Source organism: Onthophagus taurus, chromosome 2, assembly GCF_036711975.1.
Source record: "Onthophagus taurus isolate NC chromosome 2, IU_Otau_3.0, whole genome shotgun sequence".
NCBI classification, from domain to species: Eukaryota; Metazoa; Arthropoda; class Insecta; order Coleoptera; family Scarabaeidae; genus Onthophagus; species Onthophagus taurus.
In genome coordinates, this window is record NC_091967.1 from 22,898,292 (window position 1) to 22,917,054 (window position 18,763).

The window sequence follows — 18,763 nt, forward strand, 5'->3', positions numbered from 1 at the left end:
TTTGATATGAGAATCAATCCTTTATCATTATAAATAAATTAGGTATGACTGTATAAAGTTGAAATTTGTTTTTGACATATTAGGTTAAAATCAAAATTGCTCGTTTTTATAGAAACTTTTTAAAGTGTTCCCCCATAAAGTTGATAAGCGCTATATATCATTTTAAAAAGGAAACTTTATGCTTTAATTTGATATGAGAATCAATCTTTTATCATTATAAATAAATTAGGTATGACTGTATAAAGTTGAGATTTTTTTTTACATATTAGGTTAAAATCAAAATTGTACATTTTCATAAAAACTGCTTTTTGAAATCTTCTCTCCATAAAGTTGATGAGAGCTATATATCATTTCAAAAAGGAAACTTTAAGCTTTAATTTGATATGAAAATCAATCTTTTATCATTATAAATAAATTAGGTGTGACTGTATAAAGTTGAGATGTATTTTTGACATATTAGGTTAAAATCAAAATTGCTCATTTTTATAAAAACTGCTTTTTGAAATCTTCTCTCCATAAAGTTAATGAGAGTTATATATCATTTTAAAAAGGAAACTTTATCCTTTAATTTGATATGAGAATTAATCTTTTGTTATTATAAATAAATTAGGTATGACTGTATAAAGTTGAAATTTGTTTTTGACATATTAAGTTAAAATCAAAATTGCTCGTTTTTATAGAAACGTTTTAAAGTGTTCCCCCATAAAGTTGATGAGCGCTATATATCATTTTAAAAGGGAAACTTTATGCTTTAATTTGATATGAGAATCAATCTTTTATCATTACAAATAAATTAGGTATGACTATATAAAGTTGAGATTTTTTTTTACATATTAGGTTAAAATCAAAATTGTACATTTTCATAAAAACTGCTTTTTGAAATCTTCTCTCCATACAGTTGATGAGAGCTATATATCATTTCACAAAGGAAACTTTAAGCTTTAATTTGATATGAGAATCAATCTTTTATCATTATAAATAAATTAGGTATGACTGTATAAAGTTGAGATTTGTTTTTGATATACTGTTTATACGATAACACTATAAGGTTGTTAGGCTATACATATCAAAATATTTCATAATTCTTGCTATTTAAATGATATTTGCATCAATTCTTTTCTATTGAAAATTTCTGTTCAAAATATACAATAGATATAAAACCATTTTTAGTGCCTAAAATTCTTTAAAATTTTGATATTTGCAAGGTTTTCAATTAATTCATCGATATTTCTTTGTGGTAGTTGATGTTGAAGTGATGGAATGGAATTGAAAAAACCTAAATCCAACACATTTAAAACGGGACTGTTGGGTGGTTGCGGTTTTAATTGAATATCCCAACCGTCTTCAGTCTTGCGTTAGGGAAGAATCGTGACTGTACAAATGTGGCTTTGCATTATCTTATTTTTCTTAGAACCAACAGGCCACTTATCCCGTATTGCAGGAATGAAATTATGAAGAATCATTTTCCGTATTTCTTCTTTGTTAACAACTTCCACAGCTTTGGTTACGAAAGTTCCCTTTGGTTGATTCTTGCTGTTTCTCTTAGCTGGAGAAGAAGATGCAAATAGCCAAATTCCTAACTATCCGTCAAAATACGCTTATCTATGAAAATCCCAACGTGGACGAGCAACTGCCGCCATAAACATTACCTTTGTAATAAGTCTTTTACTCTTACAAGGTCTATAAGGCTGTTCTCTTTCGGGAGTTATATAAAAGCTTCTTTTAGTTTTGGTTATATAGAACCATTTTTCGTCAATATGTATATAATTCAGCAAATCTTCGAAATACCCTGACAGTAATAAAAACTTTAAACAAAATTCAATTCGTCGCTCTTCGGTTAACAATGGTTTAACAAAACTAGTGATTCTTTTTATTTACTCGGTTTTGGTCATGGCACACTTTGATTGTTATATTGTCTACCTTATGTATCTAGATAAATCGCTTGTACATTTCATATTTACAATAATTTTTACATTAAACTGAAATGTAGCAACTATTATCGGACAGAGGAAGTACTAAACAATTTTTATTATTAGTACAAGGATATATAAGAGGGCGAATATAAATCAAAAATAGTCCTGCCATCTCTTAATCATATCTACCTATTATTATTAGAAAATCAACCAGCGCCCCCATAGCGGACAAATCCAAAAATAACACTTTACGGGTTACTAATTTTTACGTAGCGGTTAGCAGTCTGGTATAAAATAGTCAATGATCGTACTGATAATCTGATAAAATTAGCATAGTGAAAACGGAATATGATACACCGGAAAACAACTAAAATTAAAAAATAATAGGGGTCGGGGTCATCAGAGTCCTCTGCCATCCATAGAAAATAGCTTCGTAGAAATGCAACTCTCTAAACAAAAACGTCGTACTAAAAATTGAATGTATGTGACGCCATCTGTTGGGAATATTTCGGAATTATTCAGCTAAGAACCGAACCACTAGAATACAGGTTGGATTGGGTTTATATATAAAAGCTCCAACCACAGAATAACTGTTTGGAAAGTGTTTGGAGCCACTATGGGACTCCAATTAACGTTCCGACTGGTTGGGAATTCCTCAGATGCAATTACCTATGGTAATTACACCTGTCAAATAATTCCGCCACATTTGAATATCACTGCATCATACGACATATCAGATTGCATCTGACGAGCTTCCAACCAGTTATAACGTTAGCTGAAACAATGCTATAATGTCAATTATAATCTAATTATTTAATCCTACTATTATTACTTTATTATACTCTTACCGAAAAATCACTTTAAAATGACGTTTTCATCTGTCATTCTGAACTGTTCTGAACAAACTTCAACTTTTAAAAGTTGAAGTTAGCGGCAAATTTAAAAATATAAAACGAATTGGAATCTATACTTTTTAAATTAAAAGAATGATACTGGCAATAATTGTTATTGCTGTCTCTCATCATTCCCACTATTAATAATAAAATTGTTAGTTTAATTAAATTATTTCAGTATAGACCTAATGCCATCTTACGGGGGGATTTCGACATACAATCAGTCCCAAGTTCTCCTATCAAAGATCCCTGGGGCTGCTGCCATCTGGTGGTCATAATCGGAATTAAAATTATTTGATCTACTATTTATATTTATAAACAAAGTTATAAATAGTTATAATTTATAATATAATGTAAAAATTTGTTAATTTTTCATTCCAAAAATATATTTAATAAATGTTAATAAAATATCGTAACATTCAAATTAAATAAAATTTAAAACCCCTTTCTCTGGGCTTTTCAACTTCATTCTGTTGAGCTTATAACTGCGGTGTAATCAATATTAATAAAACAAAATATTTTATATAATGTTGTTATTAATTGAGATTTATTATAATTATTTTTGAAATAATAGACTTTACAACAAAATAGATTTCGCGCCATTATTTAAAATGCTTTCAAAACAATAGTTCTTCTTAGTATCACAGCTGTCACCTGTCAAAGTAATCAGTGATGTGGCTCATCGGGATGCTTATCAAATAATGCAAAAATGTTCACTTTAAAGCTTTTATTTCTTGTGATACTTGCGGTAATTCCTCAAAATGTTATATCAAATATATCGGACAAAAGATTGTGTGCCAACCAGGAATGCACAGGTAAAAATAACAGACTTTTTTAACACTTAACCTACAAAATCATATGTCACAATCTTAAATAAATGTGTTTTTAGAACGAATATCTCTCGCAAGAACCGTTTTACGCTATAATAGTCCCGAAAAGGGGTTATTATCGGTGCCGCAAAACAAAGAGGTAATCGTTTTTAGTAAATCAGCTGGTTCAAACATGGATTTGTGGGGGGTAGAATACAATGGAAAAAGGGGATATTTGAACAAGAAATTTTTAAGGGAAACCCGCATATTTAAAAAGGAGCTTCCGTTTCTCGTTGATACAGAATTTGCTAAGCTCGAAAAGGTGCCTTCCTCAGATCATTCTGAGGACATTTTACCTAATCAACAGACTGAAGTAATCGATGGTACCACCATTACCTTAAGTCCTAATGATATTAACCCAAGTGCCACACAAGAAAATGTTAAACCAACAGAGAGTGTTTTAAACACTCTCAATGAAGAATCAGAAAATGAAGATGATGATGAAGGAGATGATGATGATGAGGATGGTGAAGATGATGAGGATCAAGAGGAGGAAGTACAAATAATTGATGATCCAATTATTACAGTACATAAAGGTGAAATAAATGGTTCAGATGAGTCTAAAGGAGAAAAAGAATATGGAATGGATATAAAAAGTCAAGAAGATATTATAACCAAAGGTTCGATAACTTCAAGGAGTTTATTACAGCATGATGAAGAAATTGTTTCAACAGATGATGTTTTTAAAAAAGAAACTGTGAACTCTGAGGATGATATAGTTGATAATCCTAAATCTGAAGAAGTAATAAAAGAAAGTGTGGTTGTAACAACAGAAAACGTTTTGGATGTTCCATTTAATGATGATTCAGCAAAAATTGAGACAGTTACTGAAAATCCTGGACTATTGAAAGAAAATGATGAAGATGTTAAAAATAGTAGTGATGATAGCTTCTGGGGTTTTGGATTAGGAAATATACAGAAAGAAATTAATGCCATATTTGAGGATGAAGGGAATGAGTTGGAAAAAAATGCTTCAGAAGAAAACAATGTTCAAAATTCTCATGAAGAAGTTCCAAAAGAGGAAAATATTCCTTCTGTATCAATTCAAATTGAAAATAACAATGAAAATGTTGATGTAAAAGCTGAAAGTACTGAAAATATTGAACAAGTTAATGAAAATCATAAAATTGAGGTTGAAGATGATACAAAGAAAGAAAATAGTTTATTAGAATCAGTCCAAATTGACAATAATGATATTGTAAAAAGTGAAAATGTTGAAGGGAACGATGAAAATATGAATATTACTGTTGAAGAACCTAAAAAAGAGGATACACCATTAGAATTGGATTCAGTAGAAGAAGCTGATGTAAATGTTGGTATGGTTGAAATAGAAAATCTTGATAAGATTGATGAAAATAACAATATTATTGTTAAAGATGTTTTAAAGGAGGAAAATACACAAATTAAAGAAGTTAAAGAAAATCTTGATACAGTAAAAATTGAAAATTCTGATGATTCTGAAAAGAACAATGAAATTAATTTAAATGTATTATCAGAAAATCCATCTCAATTTGAACCAATCACGCCAATTAATACTGATTTTGATCCCCAAAAGATTATTCAAGACACTCAAACTCCTAATATTGTTGAAGATATAAATGTAGAAATACCAATACCGGAAAATACAATTATTCCTGAAACACCAATAATCGATAATATTAATAATAATATTAATCAAGATTTAATTCAAAATGAAATTCCATCATTGAATGAAAATCTTGATTTAATTCAAAACAATCAAGAATTTGTTCCTAATATTGCTGAAGACCATCACTCAATTAATACCACTCCTGAAAATCCGTCTGAAAATTTAGAACTTGATTCTGAAAAAGAATCGGATTCTGGTGGATGGTATAATAGTTTTTTTGGTACTACTGAAGATGCCCATGGTAATGAAAATGTCGTAGAAGAACCTAATTTGCAAGAAAATGTTGAGGAAAATGTTGTTAGTAGTGAACAAACTGAACATGAACATAACATTTGGACGAATCCGTTTCATTCTTCAAAAGAAGAATTAAATAGTGAACCGCCATCTGTTGAAGAAATAGGTAAGTAAAAATTAAAATTATAAATTTGTAAGCCTTCTGTTATTATTATTTCTACTTCATTCAACAATTTTTTTGTTTTTTACATAGTAGTTGACAATTACTTTTATAAATGAACTGACTTCTTGTCAAAACTATTTTAACATTTGCTTCAAAAGTGTTTATATACCGAATCAAAATTCTTGTGATTTAGTGAGAATAGTGTTTTGGAGAATACGTTGTAATCGTACTTATGCCTAAGGAACTAAGATCAGTGGAACATTTTTATATGAGTATATTTGGTAACTATTACAATGTCTTGTATTGATAGAATATTTAGCTATGTATTATAGCAGAAATACCCTGTGGATTTTACTATTGAATACTTGTAAAATTGGCATCTAAAATTAAGGTGATATAAAAGTCACTTAAGAAAGTAAATAAAACAAAAGTAATAAATGGAAATTGAAAAACGATCAATTTTAAACAATCATATTGATTGAAATAACAAATTTTTGAAATAACGAGTAGACAGAGGGTCGCTGATATGTATGGAAACGGTCGGTTATCTCCTAAAGTAAGATGCCAGCGAAAAATGTTAAGATACAACAAGGACAGTAGAATCTAACAGGACTGCTACATCCATTGTATTTTTTAGCCCACGTTGGTTGCCCGTACTCTACGTCACACTATTTGCCACGCCCTGTTAACTGTCATTCAGTACTATGCGTTTGGTGTGTTTTTAGAGATTTAGAGGTTGTATGATAGACATTAATACGTCTAAACTAAACAAATAAAACTTCAAAAATAATATGAATACGTCTAAAAATACACAGCAAACGCATAGACCACAACAACAGCTGGACGTGGAAAATGGTGTGACGTAGTTTTTCGGGCACGTTGTCACAACAATGGATGTAGTAGTCCTGTTAGATTCTACTGTCCTTGCAGATACGAAAGTTTTAGTGTTTTTTAAAATTTATTACAATAAAGACAAATTAAGTATAAAGTCAGTCAAAAAGTTATGACGAAACAAAGTTATGTTTTAATTAATGGAACATCCTGTATGAAATCCTCTTAAAATTCTAAACAAAATATTTTGATACTTTTACTAATAAACTAAAACATTAGTTAATTTACCTACTTTGTTTCCATGGCACACATTGTTTTAACTATCTTTAGTTATCCTCTAAAAACATTGGTCTGTATCGAATAGTAAAAAGCGTTTTATCTTGAAAACGATAAACGTTAGCGCATTTTGATAAGAGTACCCTTTTTGCTTAAAAAGTACAGAGAATAAGAATTTTTATTCAAAAAGCCAAAAAGTATACTGTCATAAAAGTTATTGTTATTTTAATCCGTAAAGAATACGTTACAGAGCGCCCTCTACCGGCTATAGTAACACATAATCGTCTTTCTCATGCCAAAAAACTGAAAAAACCCCCGTATACCAAATTTGAAAAGAATCGGTTGAAATACACGTGTAATATTAAATAAAAATCAAAAAAAAAAATTAAATTTATAAATTTAATTTGAACACCTGTATCTCCAAAACAAAGCGTTTGTCGACCTATGTTTATATGAAGTTTTTGTGTTAATTTTAAAAGATCTATCGACTGTTAAAGTCCTGCTACAAAAACCTGAAACATCCTGTATATTTTAGTTTTGAGGTTCAAAATATTAAAGATTACTATTGCCTATTTTATCTGTTGGCCAAAATTATATTCTACCATGACAAACAATTCTACAATTTTCGTCTAGATTCAATAAAAATAAAACGTATTTATACAGATAATCCCTCAAAAATGCTTAAGTAACACATTTAACAGCCCTCTAATTTTACTACCAAAAAATGTAGCTACTTAAAAATTTAAATCATAGTATAAGTATCACTATAGCATTGTTACAATATAAATACAATCGGTTTAAAAAGTATTACAAGCAATTTTCGTTAATTATGCAATAACCATAAGAAAGGTACCCAACAAACCGTACAGGTGTACCACGTAAGTGGTTCGTTAGAACTTTATTATTTATTAGGTTCTACTATTCGTGCAGTTTTGAAATTTTGGTAGTATTGGTTGATGATCTGAAACTTTCAATCTAAAATACTTTCAAGATTATAGCTATAGTTTTTATGACATCTTTTAAGTATATCTACTTAAAAAATATGTTGACTTACACCACTTTCAAAATAAACGATCCATTTAATATTACATATTATACAGGGTGAGTCAGAAAGAATGGGAAATCCGAATACCGGAGATACTAGACACCAAAATATGATGATTTAACCTAACATCTCTTATACAAATGTCAGTGGTTTTCAAGGCACAGGTTGTTGAAAGTTAAGTTCTTATTTCGAAATTTCTTGATAATTTTGAAGCTTTTTGTTCTATTAGCATAAAATTTTGTAGTTTTATGTTTTCAAGCATGAGAAATACGAATTTGAAACTTATTTTGTTATTGCTCGTAGAAAGCGCCAGATACACTTCTCGTTCGATAAATCAAATCATAAGTTTTTTGGCTGTGGAGCTACGACCAATAAGAGTTTCATTTCATGTAAAATGAATTTATCATGTTTTCTACATTGTGTTATTAGTTATTACATCGTAATAATCCTGTGGTGTGTAAATAAAATTCTTTTTTCGCAATGCCATTTCGTGATCAATTATGTCAATGTTATTTTCCAACGACTGGACAACCTTGAACCACATCAATGCCATTTGTAAATTTAGATTTTGCCCAGTACACATGTCAATGTAATAACATGGCATTGGGTCATTACATTTTCTAAATGCCTCAAACAGCAAGAAGCTAGTTTTTGCAATTCCCTGGAAGCAATAGTTTCGTCCCACACATACATATTAACTTTATTATCGTGAAAATTGTGAAAAGCCTCGTTTAAAACATACATATTTCGCTTATAATATGCGATTGAGATAGATAATTTGTGGTAAAGTAAGGCTTTTTGTAAGTTAAAAGAGAATGCAAAGTATTTATCAGGATATTTTGATGCCAGAATTTTATCTTCTTGTAATGCTTTTCTTGCTAATTCAGCATCTTGCAAGTGAACATCATGTCTTTGTACAAGAATTGTTTTTTCTTTGTCATCAGCTGTAACTTGAAATCTCGTTTAAAGATTTTCCTGTATGTCCATTCATTAAGTGAACACAAGTTATTTTCCTTTCATTTTTCTTATGTTTAATTCAGAATTTAAAAGCATCCGTTCTGGATTTTGGGATCAAGTATAGTGACTTTCAAATGCCGGAAAGCTTTTTATGTGTTCTGTCACCGTATTCGTCACTAGCTCACTAGTTCTTCTGCTAGAGCCATCCATTTTTCCACGCATGTCTTTCGGAATATTCTCATGCGCTTTTAGGATACGATCAATTCGTCCAGTAGATATTTGGAAAGTATCAATGAAAAATTTCTCACATACTAAAATGTTTCAGGTAAAATTTAAAACCATATGCCCTCATAGTGCCCGAATTATTTTTAGGCCTTCTTCTATTGACAGTTTCACATTGAACATTACAATAGAAAAATACATTTTGCTTATTAAAATCCCCTACATTCCAGAACTTATCAAAAATATGTATACGTTGTTTCATTAATACGTTCTATACATTTCTTCGAACAATTACAATTTTTGGATTCGAATTTTTTTGCTGGAATGAGTTTTCCTCTTTTTGTATAGTACTTATGTCCAGTATTTCTTCGCATATATTTTCCTTTATTTTGTTCTTCAGAATCTAAATTCTCAGTATATAACAACATCCTCATCTGATGAAGATTCTACCTCTATTATTCTTCTTCTCTTTTTAAGATTCGTTAATTTGATGTTCATAGCGGAATTATCTTCATCCTCTGAATCTAAGATTATTCTTCTATTTATATTCTTGGGCTTTATTTCTGTGTGAATTTATTTAAAATTAAATAAAATAAATATTTTCAATTGTCAAAATAATATTGATTTACCATTTGTTCTTACCTATATCACTATCTGATGTTAATCTCTGAAGTTATCCATTTTAGGAAAAAAAATACAATAAGTAACCTAAACTACTAACTCTTGACGCTCTTGACACGTAATATGACACATAATATAAAACAAATGCAAAAAAATAACGGGCTACTGATCGACAATCATCAACTAAGCCACTTACCTCTGTCAATTGGACTTACACCACTTTCATAATCGATGATTATGATACTTCATTTACCGACCAATTTTAAATTGTACAAAACAGGAGAATTTTTTAAGAAATTAAACAAGGACTAGTTATACACAAAAAATTTACATTACGTAATATCTAATTTTTTTTCAAAAATGGACTTACACCACTTTCAAAATAAACGATCCATATGTTAACATTCACTATGCCATTTGACTGTCCAGGTAGTCGTACTATTGAAAGAACTTTGATAACTTACACTCAGATTTCATGCATTTCATGCAGGTTAAGAATATATCGGGTACCGGAAGTCATCCATAAACTCTGAATAAACTATATTTATTATCTTCGAATCTCATCCACAAACTTTAGCAGAATTTTTCGAGAACTATCGGAATATCAAATCGATTTAATGTTAATGCTGTCGTATTACATATAAAATATCTATATAACACTTATAAGAATATATTACTAAAATATTGAATAAAGATAAATATAATTAAATGATATTCAATAAAAGACAATACTTACATAAATATATAAAATAAATGTTTATGAAAAGCATTCGAATGAAACAACAAAAAATCAATAATTATATTTTGGCAAAAGTACAATTGCTTTGTTTATCCAACAATTACTTTCTATCTATTAATATACATTTTCAGTATTGAACGCATCCAACTGGCACATTTTTTCATTAATTTCCCAACACTCTCTTCTAATATGCATACAAAAACACACTAACTCATTTTTTTGGTTGCATACCCATTAAGTGTTAAACACCGTTTTAATTATATTTCTCTCCCTCTTTATCATTTCACACAGTTACAGTGCAGTTTAACTCACCTTATAAACCAGCAGGTGTTGTTTATTTTCCGTTTTCACTTTACAGATTCTTGTTCTACTAACGCGGATGATTGTTCAAACTTTTTGGGTACCATTCAAAATCAATTAGATATGGATTTTAGCAGTATAAATTTCTCCGATATCTTAAACTTGATTACAGTATTAGGAATAACTGGAATAAGTATCGTGATATTTTTACTTGGTTACATTGCTATTGATAAAAGCCGCCGGGAAACACCGTTGGTGGCTAAAATTAACAAACTAGAAAAAGCGCTTCTCATTTCTACAAAAGAAAATCAGATTTTAAAGGAACAGGTAGCGGAATCTGAAAGTGAATCTAAAGAACAAGATGTGGTTACATCGAAAATTTATACGGAATTAGAAGATTGTAATCGACAATTGATGGCTGCTAAGACAATACTTGAAGATCAGGTGCAAAGTTTGGAAAAAGAATTGGAAAATTCAACGGAAGTTGGATTTGAATTAAATAGAATGTTATCGGAGATATTAAAATCGCAAAGCGGGAGTGATATGTTAGTTGCGAATATCGAAAATTTACAGAGACAATTGGTCGAGCAACAAGGAACGATTAATTCAATTAACGCGACTTTAAACCTAAAGGATACCGAAAATCATGAGTTACAATTAGAATTGGAAATAAAAAATAAAAAAGTAATCGATTTGCAAGCTGAATTAGATAAAATGGCTTTGAGTTTATTGAAAGTTGAAGAAGAAAAAGATCAAATGCAGTCGAAGCTTGAAATTGAACTCCAAAAAATGAAAGAAGAATTAAATAATACAAAAATATCTTTTGGTGGAAATAAAAACAAATTAACCGAAGAAATAAATAGTTATAAAAAACGTTTAGGAGAATTACAAAAATCTTTCGATTTAAAATCGAGTGAATATAATATTTTAAAAGAAAATTTCAATCAAATCAAATCCATTAAAAATAACCAAGAAGTAATGAAAGATTTATTACAATCAGTTACCTCTAAAGCTGAACTTGCCGAGTTACAAAAAGAAAATAACAATCTAAACCAATTATTGGTTCAGGAAAGGCAAATTAAAGTTTCATTGGAGGAACGCGCCCAAGATATATTAAAGGAAATGAATGTTTGTAAAGAAAAATACGACGAAGTGGACAAAGAAAAATTGGAAGCCCAAACTAAATTGGAAGTTTTAGGAAATTATTTTAAAGAAAGAGAAGCAGAATTGCAAAAGTAAATATTTCATTTTAATTTAGAACGAAATTAATCTTTTATTTATAGGGAATTAGCAAAACAAGAAGCTCTTTGGCAAGAGAAACAGGGTGAGGCCACATCTTCGACTGAACGAATACGATATATCAAAGAAGAATTACAAAATTATAAGTAAGTTTTTTTAAACAAAAATTGATTCTATTTAATGTATTGTTTATTTTGTTATAGGAGTCAAAACGAATTGCTGAAACAAGAAATCGTTTCTCAGGAGGTCGAGTTGAAGAGTCAAATTTCCGTTTTGGAAAAGAAAGCTCATGAAAGCTGGCTTTCAGCTCGACAGGCTGAACGAAGACTTGAAGATGCTAAACAAGAAGCGGCGCAGCTACGAAATAGACTTACATTAAAAGAACGCAGTTTTACCGAAGATAAAGGACAACATCGTAAGAAAACTCCATGTCATAATTTATTGTTCTATTATTTTATTTTGTGATTTTAGGTGTCCAATCTCCTTTAGAACAAAACGGCGAAATTATTGAGTCTCCAGCTTCCCCCCCTCTGCTTTATACGACCCCCCATGACCACCATCTTACGACATCTCCTGGTCCACTGCCTCCCGGTTTACCGCCGTTCCTGCCTCCACCACCACCCGGCGTACCACCATTTATGCCACCTCCAATCCCCGGTGTACCTGGTTTTATGCCGCCGCCACCATCCATGTTCCCAGTAGACCATAGACCACCTCCGTTGGGTCGCATGTCATCCCCTCCGCTTAATTCTAGGTACTCACCAGACTCTTCGAGATACAGCGATCGGTACGACGACAGGAACAACAGTCCGAGTCCACCCCCGTACGACGAAGACGATCGTTATGGACCAGTTTCACCACCCCCCAGACACGGTAGACCATACAGCCCATATAGAAACGATAGGAGGGAGTATAAAAGACCAAGTGTGGGTGGTGGAAGAATTAATGGTAGAAATAAAGGTATTGTTTTTTTTTAAAGACGAAATATTTGTAATTAATTTTTTATTTTATTTTATATTTTTTACTTCAGGGGATGCTAGTTCGGGATCAGAGAATTCAAATAGTGAAACAATAGATAGAACAAACAGGCATCACACTAAGATCTAGCACTTATCCTGTTGCTTCTACTACTGATTTGAAAATACGTTTGTCGTCATAGAAACTATTAGTTGTTTATTCTTCATAATATGTATGTATTATTTAATTATTTAGTAGGTGCCTAATATTAATCCAAATATTATTTTTTTATCTCCCGTTTTTTTGTATATAATCGTAATAAAAATGGCCGCATTTTTTTCCTTCAAAAAGAATCTGTATAAATCCTTGCATATAAATATGTATATAATTCTTCTGGTTTTTCAGCGCTCTAATCTTTGCCAAGCTAATTCTTTACTCCAACATATTCCCTTATAGATTTTTAAATGATTCTAATTACAATTAGGTCATTTCTTTTTTCATTTGGTTAGTGTTATTTATGTTTATACACCTAAACATGTATAAAAGTTTGTAATTATATAATATTTACGAATTACAAATCATTCATTTTAATTACCATCAATATTCAAATCCTGTTTCTCTTCCTAATATACTTTTTAACGATGTTTATATTTTTGACATCTCCAAACCAAGTTTTTATATTTTGAAAAAATCAGTTTCTAATTTATGGGTTGATGTTATTGTTCCAAAAAATACATGTTTGGGAGAGAATGTGTCTTAAATATGGTACTAATTTTGTCCAATTGTGAACTTTGCTTGCTATTTTGAAGAATAAGTTAACTGGAACCATCTGGAAAAATCCTGTGACTTATCTATAGATAAATGGGTGATTTTATGGCGAAACTAAAGATAGAATTTAAAACGGCTTGTAAATTCTTTGTTATACTGCCTCATACTAAGTGCCATGCTCAGTCAGCTGTCGTTGTATTGTATGTCATGCGCATACATACTAGTGGTGGAGCGGATATCCGGCAACTATTCGGCCACTTTTTACATTCCGGCCGGATACCGGATAGGTACCAAATATCCGGCTTTGGGCGGAAATTTTATACGTACTTCCCGACGCCTAATTTCTTTTCGAACTAGACATTTTTGATATGTGGTTTAAAAATAAATTTGTTTTACACGTAAAAAAATGTATAGACGGCAAAGGCCTCCATCAAAAAGCAGTATTGCTTCTTGATAATGCGCCATCTCATCCGTTAGTTGAAGCGTTGTCAGCTGAGAACGAGAATATCACAGTTTTGTATCTTCCACCAAATGTGATCGTCCTAATTCAACCCATAGATCGGGGCGTAACTGAAAAAATGACAAAAAAACAAACAACACATACATGCTGTATACAACATATCGTATGCCTGGGAAAATGTGAAAGCTACCACAATTGAAAAATGTTTTAACAATATTTTATGCCATGAATCAGCTGAAGGACATGAAATTGATAGTGATGAACCTTTAGATGTGTTTCAGTCGTTAAAAAATGTTCAGGGCTGTGAAGAATTGGATGATGAAAGCATTCTGGAATGGTTAAATATTGACTGGAATATTTTGGACTGTGAACATATGAACGACGATGATCTAGTAGATGGTGTTACCAAACCAATCTCTAAATCGAGTTCACTCCAAGAATGTAGTGACGATGACATCTTAGATCCAAAGTCAGCTGCAAGGAAGCACTAGCAGGTGCTGAAACTCTTAAATTTTATGGAACAGCAAGATAATATTAACTTTCGTTCTCGAATCCAAAAATGTCATTTCGCTATCTTGTATCAAAAATAACTAGTTTATTATTATTATTTACTTTTATAGTAAAGAAAGAAAGTTTTACGCCAGTTTATTTCTTTCATTATACAATCTAACCTTTTCTTAGAACAAAAATTAAACTTTCGTATTTTAATAATTTTGAAAACGTCAGATTGTATTATCTCTTTGTAACAATCCCAATACGATATATAAAATCTCTTGTTGCAGTTTCGTCTAGCTTTCTTCTCTTCGCTTATAATTCATCATCACATTCATTATTAACAGAACTGTCGCTGTTATCACTTTCAATTATTGATTAAAGTATCCTCTTTTTAATGCAAAAAACCGTTTTGAAAAATCGCTTTTAGTTCTTGAGAAATAAATTTTTGAAATGATCGACAATTTTTTCGAATTTTGCAATTTTCACCGATTAAGTTTTAAAAATTCGTATTAAATCCAGTTCTTGGAATATGAGTATGAAAATTTCCCAAAGTGTTAATAAAAATGTCCTCTTTCCAATGAACCAACCCGTTTTGAAAAATAGCTTTTAGTTTTTGAGAAAACAATATTTGAAGTTTTGATGATTTTTATGGAGAGTTTCCTGCTATCACTTCTAATGTGTTTACATTTCAAACGGTTGCCGAGTCTGAGCTATTGCAAGTTATTTCGGAGATAGATTCTCCATCGATAGGAGCGGACTCGGTTGGTATTCATATGTTGCGGATGTGTTGCCCCACAATACTACCGTATTTGGCGCACATATTGAACTCTTGCTTGGTTGAAAATATCTTTCCTGACCAGTGGAAGCGAGCTGTCATACTTCCTTTATCAAAGAAACAGAACCCAGTTGATTATAGAGATCTACGTCCGATCAGTATCCTACCAACTATGTCTAAGATTTTAGAGAAAATCATGAAAAAACAGTTAGTTTCTTATGTTGAACAGAACAGCTTGTTACCTGTCCAGCAATCTGGCTTTCGTGCAAATCATAGTTGTACTACAGCCATGTTGGGGCTCACGGATGATGTTTTGAGTGCGTCCGATAAGGGCATGCTGACTGCGGTGGTACTCTTGGACTTTTCTAAGGCCTTCGATACCATTAGTCATACATTACTTTGTCGTATTTTAGGATTTTTGGGACTGGGACGAAGTGCCGTGTCATTAATAGAAAACTGTTTGACGGGTAGGACACAAAAAGTTAAAGTTGGAGATCAAGTGTCGCGGGAGGTTGGTGTACGTTCGGGTGTTCCGCAGGGCTCGGTCTTGGGGCCACATCTGTTTGCTCTTTACACGTCAAGATTTGCCTCCTTGTTGACTTCTTCCAAAATTAATATGTACGCCGATGACATTCAGGTGTATCAGTCGTTTCCTTGTTGCAGGAGTCATGATGTAGAGCTAAGCTTAAATAAGGACTTACGGGATATTCAGAAGTTTGCTAATTATCATCAATTAAAAATTAACCCTGAGACATCAATGTGGATTTGTTTTGGAACTACTCTGGGGATTGGGCAGGTTGATATTGATATCAAATTGGGGGATACACGTTTGCAGCACGTGGATAGTGTGAAGTGCTTAGGCTTAACGCTCGACCCTAGTTTTAGGTATCGTGGACAGATCAATGAATATATCAAAAAGGCATATTTATGTCTAAGGAAGCTATATCCTCATCAGTCTTATTTATCACATAATGTTAAAAAGCAATTATGTGATACATATGTCTTATCACACTTTAATTATATGACACCTATCTATCACGCTGCAATCGACATGGATACGTCTTACCATATACAAAAAATACAGAATTGTTGTCTCCGATATATTTACGGCATTAGGAAGTACGACCGAGTATCGCACAGACTCAAAGATGCAAACTGGTTGAAAATGAGCTCTAGGCGCGAACTGCTTAGCTTGATGCTTTTTCACAAGATCGTTAAAACTCGGACGCCGCGGTACCTCTATGATAAAATAACTTTTAAGTCAGAAGATGGGAGATATCCAACCAGGTTAGCTCTTGCAATCGTGCCACCAAAGTACAGAACATCATTGTTCCAGCGCTCTTTCACCTATCATGTCTACAAATCTTACGGAAGCCTGCCATTGTCGGTTCGACAGTTAAGTGCGACAGGTTTCAAAAGGCGGATAGGTGAAAGACTGGTAGGTTTGCAGGCTACTTAAATTTGTCCCCTTTACAGTGCTGTCTTTTTTTTTTTTTAATATTTTTTTTTGTTTATGATCTTGCATTTGGTGTGCATCCTGTTGTCGCCGTTGGTTATGTTTTTTTTTATATTATTATTTGTATTTTGCTTGTATTATTATTACTTTTATATTGTTTTCATTTCTTTTTTTTTTTCTTTGCGTATATACTACTTTATTTTTTACTTTTTTCAGTATATTATTTTTTTTGTTTGTTTTGTTTTTTTTTCTTTTTTTTGATTATAGGTTGGTTAGAACAGACTAAAGTCTGGAACCCGCCTTTTGTGCCCTTTTGTTTTTAATACATGTATTTTTTTTTTCTTAAATATGTAGAGTCTTATGGTGCACAATAAAGTTTATTATTATTAAAAAACAATATTTGAAGTTTTGATAAAATTTTCGATGTTGCAATTTTCATCGATAACTTTCAAAATTCGCTATAAAATCCATTTCTTGAAGGATCCTTGTGGAAATATTACTAATTATTAATTAAAGTATCCTCTTTGTAATGCTACAAACCGTTTTGAAAAATTGCTTTTAGTTCTTGATAAATAAATTTTTGAAATAATCGACAATTATTTCGAATTTTGCAATTTTCGCCGATTAAGTTTTAAAAACTCGTATAAAATCCAGTTCAATATTTGAAGTTTTGATAACATTTTTGCTGTTGCAATTTTCATCGATAACTTTCAAAATTCGCTATAAAATTCATTTCTTGAAGGATAGTTGTGGAAATATCGCCAATTATTAATTAAAGTATTCTTTTTTAGAGTTGCTTCGTTAGTTCAATTAGTATCAAAAAAGTTCATTTTGTATCTTGGATCCAAATAAATTGACATATTTTATCAACTTTATTATTAATTTCATTTTTATTCAAATATCGCAATAATGTGGTAATATAGGGTATCACTTCAGAAATGCACCAGAAATTATAACAATATTGGCCGGATAGATATGCCGGATATCCGGCCGAAGGGGATGCCGAATATCCGGTATCCGGCTTTTCGCAAAATCACTATCCGTTCCATCACTAACTGGAACCATCTGGAAAAATCCTTTGACTTTTTTTTATAGATAAATGGGTGGTTTTATGGCGAAACTAAGGATAGTAGAATCTAAAAGGCCTTGTAAATTCTTTTTTATACTGCCTTATCCTAAGTGCCATGCTCACTTGTTGAGTTCATTATGTTTGTCATGTGCTTGTATTATACATACCGTATTTTCTCGAAACTAATCTACGCCCTAATTTTAAGAATGCATGGTGGTAAAAATGTTAGTTTACGAATGTAATCCGCATCTTTTTTTATACAATCCGACGGCACCTAAACAACGCGATGCCCGATGTTAACCACAAATATATTTTTTCTTACCAACTGGCGCCGATGGACTTAACGATACCAGTGTACGACCTATAGAGGCTGTAGAGTAGACGGTATAATTAATGCCTAACAGAAATTCAGGTTGTAGTAGTTCAAACGTGATGTGTGGTTAATTATACATATATATAACAGCGTAATTATGGAAAAAAGGCAGCGAAAATCGAAGATATTCTTCTATACAGCGAAATTTAAATGTGTTGTTATTAAGTTGGCGTAAAAGGAAGGAAATCGAAAAGCTTGTACAATTTTTGGCGTTGTTGAGAGTTATAGGCCCCATACACCTGCAAACAAATTGGCAAATTGATGTTGCACAACAGATTATTGTGCAAACAAGGTTATCTATACACTATACACAATTTTATACAAACATGTGTAATCTGATAAAGCAGGCTGTTTAGCTATAATACTTGCTGTTGCGTCGGAAGATGGTGTTAGAAACAGAAAAACAGTTTAAGCAAAACAAATCCTCACTGATAAGTGATACCTCCGAATCCTGATCTGT

The 18,763-nt window shown here is 31.5% G+C and overlaps 1 protein-coding gene across 2 annotated transcripts; it reads left to right on the forward strand.

Annotated features, from left to right (window-relative positions):
• Positions 1–3,443: 3,443 nt before the first annotated feature.
• On the forward strand, positions 3,444–13,198 carry LOC111413375 (transport and golgi organization 1). 2 transcript variants are annotated; one of them, XR_011639766.1, is made up of 8 exons: positions 3,444–3,621; positions 3,696–5,723; positions 10,770–11,946; positions 11,995–12,096; positions 12,154–12,365; positions 12,422–12,648; positions 12,705–12,910; positions 12,981–13,198. XR_011639766.1 is itself a non-coding variant. In XM_023044324.2 (7 exons), the coding sequence occupies exons 1-7, from the start codon at positions 3,516–3,518 to the stop codon at positions 13,055–13,057; spliced, it is 4,191 nt and encodes a 1,396-aa protein (XP_022900092.2). In that variant the 5' UTR covers positions 3,444–3,515; the 3' UTR covers positions 13,058–13,198. The 2 variants fall into 2 exon arrangements, 1 of the variants encoding a protein (XP_022900092.2); XM_023044324.2 differs by having other exon boundaries at positions 12,422–12,910.
• Positions 13,199–18,763: the final 5,565 nt, after the last annotated feature.